The sequence below is a fragment of the Callorhinus ursinus genome, unplaced genomic scaffold (assembly GCF_003265705.2).
Source record: "Callorhinus ursinus isolate GAN/ISIS: 27379988/994484 unplaced genomic scaffold, GSC_fseal_2.0 scaffold14, whole genome shotgun sequence".
Lineage (NCBI taxonomy): Eukaryota > Metazoa > Chordata > Mammalia > Carnivora > Otariidae > Callorhinus > Callorhinus ursinus.
In genome coordinates this window covers 14,680,709-14,690,588 of record NW_027397076.1, presented here as the reverse complement: position 1 = coordinate 14,690,588, position 9,880 = coordinate 14,680,709, and the positions used below count along the sequence as shown (strand labels likewise).

At 46.7% G+C, this 9,880-nt stretch overlaps 1 protein-coding gene and 1 pseudogene across 3 annotated transcripts in view; one reads left to right on the top strand and one right to left on the bottom strand.

The window, feature by feature from the left end:
* The window catches only part of PLXNC1 (plexin C1), a 147,147-nt gene that overhangs the window by 112,038 nt on the left and 25,229 nt on the right, over positions 1-9,880 (top strand). For all 3 annotated transcript variants that reach the window (XM_073900505.1, XM_025881430.2, XM_025881431.2), the window contains one exon: positions 9,556-9,733. In XM_073900505.1, coding sequence (XP_073756606.1) covers positions 9,556-9,733 — 178 coding nt within the window. The remainder of the gene's footprint in view (positions 1-9,555; positions 9,734-9,880) is intronic.
* On the bottom strand, positions 55-1,312 carry LOC112832078 (dnaJ homolog subfamily A member 1 pseudogene; annotated as a pseudogene).

Genomic DNA, 9,880 nt, shown 5'->3' with positions numbered 1-9,880 from the left:
CCTTCACTCATTCACTACTGCATATAAAATGCCAGCAGTGTTATTCAGTGGCCCCATTAAGAGGTCTGACACTGAACACCACCCCTGGGATGATGTTCATCATCCTCATAGGCTTCCCCATTGTAATGGTGCCGTCTTTCCTGATTTGGATCAAAGTCCACCAGTTCTACCTGGTCCATTTCATCAGTCTCTTCTACTTCCTTCCTCTCAGGTAGGAGTTTTCCCAGCAAAGAAAGTTTATCAGGAGAGAGAAAGCCATTCTCAAGAAAGTTTACCTTAAATTCAATGATTAGGCGACCCTTCTCATATGGTCTACGATAAATTGGCATGCCTTCATTTAGCACACACTTGACATCTCCATGCTTGACAATTTGACCTGGGTGAGAGGTGATGACGATGGTTCGGTTGTCAAGAGTAGATACTGGCTTTTGAAAGCCACACAGTGCTTCAACCAGCTGTATGTCCATACACATGAAGAGGTCTTCTCCTCGCCGAGTAAAAACAGCGTGGTCCTTCTGATCTAAAACAATGATAATATCTCCTGGTTCCAGTCCTGGTTCTTGGTCTCCTTCACCATGGAATGTTATCTTCTGGCCGTCCTTCATGCCTTTGTCAATATGAACTTCTAGAATCTTCTTCTCTCGAACTGTCTTCCTCCCATTGCGGCTTTTACATCTGTCTTTGGGACTGATCCGTTCCCCATGGCCCTGGCACTCCATGCACACAGACTGAATTTGCTGAACCTTTCCAGGTCCTATCTGATGAGTGCTCATTCGCATTCCAGTACCTCGGCAATTGGGACAACATTCGACTGCTCCTTTCTTACCACCTCGGCCTTCACATTTATCGCAAATCACATTCTTTTGCAGAGCTAGTTTTCGTGTTGCACCATTATATAAATCTTCTAAGGTTACTGAGAGCTGATGCACAACATTTTTACCTCTCCTTTCTCTCTGCATCCTTCCTCCTCCTCCAAAAAACGTATCAAAGATGTCCATGGGGGAGCCAAAACCACCACCAGCTCCACCTTCTTTAATTGCCTGTTCTCCTCCTTTGTCCTATAATTCCCTTTTCTTTGCATCAGAGAGTACTTCGTAAGCTTGAGAAATCTGTTTAAACTTCTCTCCTTCATTTGGATTCTTATCAGGGTGGTACTTCAAGGCCAGTTTCCTGTAGGCCTTTTTCAATTCCTCTTGGGTGGCATTGGGTTTGACCCCCAAAACATCATAGTAAGTGGTTTCTTTCACCATTTTCTACAGCCGGTGAGAGGGCCGAGGCCGGTGTGGGGGAGCAGGAAGGAGCGCGTTGCTGGGCGCAGCTCGGGCAGCCACCGCTGCTCCGCGTCTCACCGAGCGTTCTGGAAAGCCCCCCCCCCCTTTTTTTTTTGACATTGTCAAAGTCAGTATTACATTTGAAGTCACCATTGTCTACAGCAGGGATCACCAAACAAGAGCCTGTGAGCCAAATGTGGCCCTGCGGGCTATTGTTATAAATAAAGTTTTATTGAAACACAGCCATGCACATTCATTGATTGTTGTCTGTGGCTGTTTTCCTGCTACAGCTGCAGAGTCAAGTACTGGTAACAGAGACCACATAGGCTGCAGAGTCTTAAATAGTTACTCTGTGGCTTTTTACAGAAAGTTTGCCAGCTCTTAATCTAGAGCCTGACATAATAGAGAAAAAGAACTAGAATCTGCCCTCCTCCTAAACCCTAAAACCCCAAAAGCCTTGGCCTCTTTCCTCTTTTTCTGGGGACACACTAGTGGAAATGCCTCATTACTCTACATCAGTCTGAAACTCATGGGGGTGCTTTGCCAAAAACCAAACTGTGACATATTCATATTAAGCCGAAAGTACTGAAACCAGTCATTTTGGGCTAAATAAGACAGATTCTTACTTGACTGTATCACGAACAAATGTTAGCAACTGCTAGCAAGTATAGAAATTTTATGACAGAAACTTACATTTGAGGAAATTCTCCCCATTAACTTAATTTTTTTCTTCAAGATGGAAAAGGCCTTCCTTCCTCATTATTTTGCTGGGGGCAGGCAAAATTCCTTGATCCAGGAATCTTTGGGCTCTCTGTCTTTGCGGGAAGGAAAAGGAGGGGAGAGGGGATGTAGGGCAGCCAAGAGCAGCGTTACGGGGCATCCGGTAGCCGCCCCAGGGCTGCCGACTCCAGCTTAAGGAAAACCCCAGCTCAGAAGCTTCTGAGCCTTGCACTTGGAGCTCTGGGCTCGGGCTGCTTCTACTGAACCTCTGGAAGCAGTGTTTTTCTCTCTTACTCCAAACCCCCTCTAAATCCAGTTGGGTATAAGAACCAGATTTTTTCTCTTGGGGCGCCTGGATGGCTCAGTCGTTAAGCGGCTGCCTTCGGCTCAGGTCATGGTCCCAGGGTCCTGGGATCGAGCCCCGCGTCGGGCTCCCTGCTCGGCGGGGAGCCTGCTTCTCCCTCTCCCACTCCTCCCCCTGCTTGTGTTCCCTCTCTCGCTGTGTCTCTCTCTGTCAAATAAATAACTAAAATCTTAAAAAAAAAAAAGAACCAGTTTTTTTTTTCTCTCTCTCTCTTTTTTTAAGATTTTATTTATTTGACAGCAAGAGAGCACAAGCCAGCGCGGGGGGCGGGGGGAGGTCACAGAGAGGCAGAGGGAAAGGGGGACACCGGCTCTCCACTGAGTAGGACCCTGGGAGATCATGACCTGAGCTGAAGGCAGACGCCTCACTGAAGGAGCCACTCAGGTGCCCCCAGACTTTTCTCTTGACCTTCATTTGGCTCTCATATGAAATTAGAAAAATATATTTTATAGGTTTTATTTAATGAAAGCAGTTATTGGCCTAAGACCTTTTGTGATAAAGTGGCTGGCTTGTAATACATTCTTTTAAAATTACTTTCTAGGTATTATAAGACATCACAGAAAGGATGCAGCAACATCCCTGCCCTTACAAGCCAAGAATGTGGTTGAGGAGTTAATGAGGTAGCTGGATCAGCCTCTCCCCACCAAAGTGTGCAAAAAGTATGGGGAAATGCCTCTTCCCCTGCCTTTGAGTCACCTTGCCAGCTCCCCACCGCCCCCCCACCCGACCACAGCCTTATTTTTTTCTATCTCCTTGATACCTTAAACCACCAAGCTGTGTGAAGGAGTGGTGGGCAAAACCACTAGTGAACCAGGAACGTACTTGTACGTCTCGCTACTGTGTAGCTTAGTGCATGAGAGGTGTGGGGTTAGAGTCTGACAGTCGTGGGTGTGAATCCGAGCTCAACCCCTTTACTAACGGGCTGTTAGTGGCCTTGGGCAAGTCACCAACCCTCTCTAAACCTCTTTCTTCATCTAGAAACAGGTGATCATAAAACCTAAACTTGTATGCTTGTTATGAGGTCAGAAAATAATCGATGTCAGATGGCTAGATGTCTAAGGTAATCATTAGATTACATTAGATGTAATCTAATGTAAATAAATGTCATCATTTATTTATAATCATTTTTCTTGTCTGAGCAGTTTTTTTTGTCAACTGTAAGGTCTACTAAGCACAGTGTCCTCTCACCATCTTTCTGGTTGGTGATTTACTGACCATGGGTGATACAGGGAGTTGATTAGCTGAATCCACTGTCATGAAAAGCTCATGTTACTATTAGAAATGTTACCCATAATCCCTCCATCGGTGCGTTTACAACCTGTGGCACACAGCATCCCACCGGACAGATGTGAACAGGAGACCACAATGATAAATCTGAGCAAGACCTACCCAAAGGGCTGGTTTGTGACCCGCTTACGGGAGAATGGTCCTTTCTCTGGGTTCTGGGCCATGCATCTTCCGAATACCCTTCCAAGAACCCTTCTGGGTAATAGGCACATTACTGAATCCATTAGGATTCAGTTCTGCTGCAGGAAACAGAGACGCAAGCTACCTGGGGCTCAAGCAACAGGGAAGTTGATTTCTGTCCCACATGACGTTCTGGGGTGGGCAGTCTGCTGCTGGTGGGTGCCTCTGCTCTGGGACATCCTCACAGACCCAGGCCCCCAGTCTCTTGTCCTCAGGCCACCTCATGGTCCAAAGTGTTTTCTCACCCCTCACGCAGACTTCTTCCACATTCCAGCCAGCAGGACATCAGTAGGGCTATAGGAAATGGGACAGATGGTCACCAGCTGTCTTTTGAGGAAGTTTCCCAGAGGCTGCCACAGAACACATCTGCTTAATCTCATTGGCCAGAGTGTAGTCACATGGCCACACCAGGCTGTGGTAGAGGCTGGGAAAGGTCCTCTTTCCTCTGGGTGAACGTGAGCTCCATAAAAATGCCAGTGGGTGGTACTTGCACCAGCCCACGGGGTCCTCCAGACTGAGTGTGTTCCACGGGGTTCCATGCCAAGCCAAGCCAGAGAGGTTCAGCCTCCTCTTGGAGGCTGTCTGCATCCAACCTGTCTGCTCTGGGAGCATTTATCAAGAACCCTGGGCAGACTGGGACTGCCGTTGGGTGTTTATCACCTTGATTGGCCTTTTGAGTTTGCAGTCAAGAGTATGGACGGAGCCTATCGATGACCCTCAGCAGTTCTGTGATCTCAGACACGTCTCTGAACCTCCTTCTGTCTCAGTTTCTTCATCTGTTAAGTGAGGCTAATAATAGTGTCCACTTCGCTGAGCAGTTATTAAATGCACAGAGCGAGATTAAGTGAATTAGCAGAGCATGTAAGACAACTCCTAGTAAATGGTGAGTGTTCAACATGCTGTATATGAGAGCTGACTATGATTATTAGAAACCTAAAACAGTGTTCTCTTCTTCAGTTTTTGTTTCCATAAATAGTAATGGAAACCTTCAGATGGCAGATGGTGATTTTTGGAAGGGCAAGCACAGTTCTTCAAGTCCTCCACCCTCCATTCTACCCAAAGGAAGTGGGATCTTTTTTATCTAGACTTCATGACCTAGTAGCCTGAATAAAAGATTAAGCTTATTATTCACCAGAATTGAAGCCAAGTATGTCGTGGTCCAGAGGACTCCTCATGTATTGCTGCTCATACAGCTCCTTTCCAGACCCAATTCAAATGTCCCTTCCTCCATGCAGTCTCTGATTTCTCTCCCTTTGAAAAACCTCCTCTAAGCTAAAAGTAATCACTCTCTGAACCCCTAAAGCAGTCTACCTAACCTACTATTTTCTATCTGGTATTAGAATTCTTTGTATACATCCCACAGTTGTTCTATCAGTCTTCAAATACTTCCCAGTCAGAATCTGGGCTAGCTTTCTACTTTGTATATTCTGCAATGCCCTGTTCACAATAGGTGCAAAGTAGATGGGTATCACTGAGTGAATTCAGCTACCTTAGCATCAACAAAGTGAGCTCTGTCAGGTTGGGTACATTCAGCTGTAAGTAAGAGAAAAACCAGAATAATGGTGCTTGAAATAGTAAGAACATGGAATTGCATTCTAGAGCAGAAAGTTGGGAGGTGAGCCGCCCAAGGCTGGTCCATCTGCTCATCTGGGTCACCATCTTTGTGCTCTTCTTCAGCCTCCCACCTAGTCACAAAATAGCTGCCACAGCTCCAAGCACTACACTTCCCTTCTGTTAGAGTAGAAACCCTTTCCCTTTCTATCTCATTGGCCAGAACTGGGTTAAATGGCCATATACCACTAACCATATCTGTTGTCCCAGCTTTGTTGATACATTTATGCCAAAGGAATAGGGAAAGCCAGAGTTATTCAGGAACAAATTTCTGGAGAAAAGACCAGTATAGATTTTTGAGCACTTTAGCCTTTTGTGGGTATTGAAGACTAATTGCCATCCTATAGATTTGGACTGTGCTTAGTTTACAAAACATTTTCATATTTTAAAAGGCAGGATCACCAAAGGTTTAAGAACATGGAGCTAGAGTGCCACTTCTACCATTTTCTTGCTGGGTGATCTTGTGCAATTTCCGCAACTTCTCTGTGCCTCAGTTTGTCATCTGTGAAATGGGAATAATACAATCTATGAGATAAGGGTTCTGAGATTCTTACATACAAATACACAGACATACTTTACAATAGTGCTTGGCACACAGGAAGCACTCCTTAATTTGCTATTATTGTGTCATTATTTAGTAACCTTGTCACTCCTTTTAAAATAGAAACAGAGTGTAGGAGTGCCTGGCTGGCTCAGTCGGTAGAGCATGTGACTCAATCTTAGGGTCATGAATTCGAGCCCCACATTGGGTGTAGTAGAGTTTACTAAGAAAAAGGAAAGGAAGGGAAGGGAAGGGAGGGGAGGGGAGGGGCGAGGGGAAGGGGAAGGAAAGGAAGTGTTAAGGCTCGGAGAAATGAGATGACTTGCCCACACTCTCACAGCTAAGTACCAGAAGGGGGTGGTCCGGATGGTCTGATGCCTGTGCTCAGAGCCCTCAGCCCTCCTGTCCTTCCTTCTTGAATTTTCTGTCAACACTGACTGAGGGGGATGCTGTTGCACCTGGTGGCTAAATATTGTTTCAAAGATGATGCTTTAGTGTGTCAAACGTATTGTGAATTATCCAAAAACAATGACTATGTCTTAAGGTCTATCCTGTACCCCAGCCCCTAACACTGAGTAGGGCACAGGGAAGATTCTGGCTAAATGGGTTTGTAAGGGGAGAGATGGCGCTTCCGTGGGGGATCTTCCCCAATGGGGGACAAAGCCCAGTGTGTGCTCTCTGAGCCTGGGGTGGGGTGAAGAGGTAGGGCCCACTCTGGGAGCCCCTGACCCCACTTACACTTTAGGAAATTGCTGTTGGAGCACTAAGCGTTAGCAGCATACAAAATCAGTTTGTGTCCGGATTGACTCTCAGAATTCCCTGTGGCCTCTATAAAATACCATTTTACTTTTTCCACCGATCTAGCTGTGGTGGCAGTGGCAGATTTACATTGTTTTACATCCAGTTAGGATTTTTTTTCTCCTTTTGGTTATGTTTTTAAGTAGAACATGTATTGCCTATAAAGAGGTGTTTTTGTTATAGACAACGGTGCCCTATAGGTAGTCACAGAGTGTTATTTCACAAATACCTATCAAACTATTAAACAAGCTGGGATCGCTGGGGCTCCGATTAAAAGGTGCTTTCTGGCTGTCTTTATCTTTGGAAGCCCCGTGAAATACCGTTACCACCCCCATTCCCCCTGTGCGGCACCAGCGGGCAGACAGATGTGGGAAGACACGGGCAGGTCTACACAGACTGTGAGGGCAGGACCCGTGTTTACACCTCCAGAACCCCTGTTTGTGCCGGGAGTCTCGCTCAGGACTTTGCTTCCAGCCTGACCTAAAAGAGGGCTCCTGGAGGCCCAGGATTCCTGGGCTGTGGGTGGGAGCAGGAGTCGGGGGGAGCCCCGTCACTGAGTGGTTCGCGGTGCCCACTGGCCTCCCTGGTGCAGGTTATTTGGCCCCTCTGTGCCTCCATTTCCTCACTCAAAAATGGGGATAATACTACTTAATAAAGTAGGGGGTGCCTGGTGGCTCAGTTAGTTAAGCGTCTGACTCTTGATCTCAGTTCAAGTCTTGATCTCAGGGTCGCGAGTTCAAGCCCTGCATTGGGCTTGGAGCCTACTTAAAAAAAAAAAAAAAAATGGGGATAATAAGAACACAGCCCCCTAGCCAGGATGTTGGGAAGGTTAAAATAGGTGTGCCTGGCAGTGAAGTTGGCAGCGTGTCAATAAACGTGCTGAACCAGGAAGGCGGAGGGAGAGGACTCTGGTTCCTTCTAGACGGTCCGCTCAGCTCTTGCCCTCCTGCCAACACTCCCGGCCTTCTGTACCATCCCGTGTGTCCGGGTTTGTGCACAGAGGGGTGCTCGGCCTCCCTTCCTGGCTGTGACTGGCCCCGATCCGCAGTGTGCCCAGACTGCAGGCGAGGGAGACACCCTCTAGGGAAGAAGGGAACTGCAGGGCCGAGATCCCTGCTTAACCCCAGAGTTGACTCCACGGCCTCAGAGTGTGAATCATTTAGTTGGGACTGGACCAAAGTTTACTGCATGTAATTGTAAGCAGGAGTGCGGAAGCAAGGTGTAAAGGCAGTGACAAGAAGACATGCCTCTGAAACCCTCCCAGAGTTTGCAATCCCCTCTCCCACATCCCTAGTCCTTCTGTCATATCTCCTGAGGGCTCGCCAGCCGGACCCTGTGCTCCGCGCCCCGAGGTTAATTCAGTTCATCAGCACTGGAGCCCAGGGGCAGTTGCCATTGTGACTCCCACTGTGCGGCAGAGGAAACTGAGGGGTTGGCCCCTAGAACGGCTGCTCACCCCGCTGGGTACAGGGCGTGGAGTCTGAGCCCTGGCTGCTCAGCTTCAGCAGGCTCTTGCAGTCTCCTAAGGAAGGAACACAACACTAGCCACAGTAAAGATTCTGATAAGTTACAGGAAACCATCACTCACCATTTTGATCATCATCATCCTCATCATCAGCATCGAGCCCTTCCCAGCAGCCCAGCCCTATGCCAAGCCTATGATGTGCATCATCTCATTTAATCTCTGTAACAACACTACAAGGCATGTACTGTTACTATACCCATTTAAAAGTTGAGTGAACCCTAAGGATCCCCAATCTCCCCTTAACCGTGTTTCCATTTTTTAAAAACATTTCTAGTAATCATTTTACATCCCCTCATGGTAGCCAAGTTCACTGTGCATTTCACACCAGACCCTTGATTCTGCGATCACCACGGTGCCTTCGAATCCAAACTGTGTGCTATGCCAATTACAGATCTTAGCCTTTCCCTGAATCGGTTCCCCCGAGGAGCTGTAATAGGTAAACTTTGTTGTGTTTGTGTGTGTGCGTGCGTGCGTGCGCTCACACGTTCTCAAAGTAAACCTGAAATTGCTTTTCAATTTGTTTTGAAATACTCCCTATACTCCCTCGTTCTGTCTTTTCACACATTCACAAAGGTCTTCCTTCCCCCATCCATCGATTCTGAGGGTTTGCTGCACTGGGAGAGTGTTAACTGATGAAACATTAAATAACAGTGCTGAAATGTAAAGTAATTCATGCAAGAATAATAGTAGAGGGTGGGGACCTCGGGGTTTTAATGAGGGCTTGGGAAGCTGTCTGAGGATATCGAAGTGAAGGGGAGAGATAAATGTTCTCGTCATTAATGCTGCACATTAAAAAGTGACCTCCTTTGGCAGGATCAATATGGTGACCTCCTGACCTTTCTTGTCACCTGGAACTTCACTTCTGGGACTCTGTGGTCCTGTTAATAAAACAGATAATCACCAGCCTGCCTTCATCTGCTGTGGAAGCTTTTTCAAAAAAAAATTTTTTTTTGAGGATGAAATTAGAAGTCACCACTTCTAGAATATTTATGTGTATATATATATATATGTTTTACTCTCAGATATATTTATTCAGGGCTTGCTCTGTAATGAGAGTTTTCACTTTTCTGTTTTCTTTTCCATTATCCCTGAAAAGAATGGATTATGGAGTAAAGATTAAAGTAGTATAATGCGACACAGTGTTTGCTAACGTGCTGTCAGATGTATTAGTAGGATGCGCCAAGGTTTGTGTCTTTTATGAATGCCTCTCAGACTGCAATTATCTAATAGACTTGGAAACCTGTTTGTATTCTTGCAGGCATTAAACGTCATCTTTGAAAAGATCCCGGAAAATGAGAGCGCAGATGTCTGTCGGAACATTTCAGTCAATGTTCTTGATTGTGACACCATAGGTCAGGCCAAAGAAAAGATTTTCCAGGCTTTCCTAAGCAAAAATGGCTCTCCTTATGGACTTCAGCTGAACGAAATTGGTCTCGGTAAGGCAATGAGGGAGCTATTCCGTCCCGATCCCCGGTGAACGCCTCTCCCACCGCCTCTCCCTTTCTCCCTGCCCATGGCATGTAAGTCTCTGCTTGTTGAAGCTCCCAGGGGCACGTCTGGGGGCCCAGAGCCTGCACGGCTCT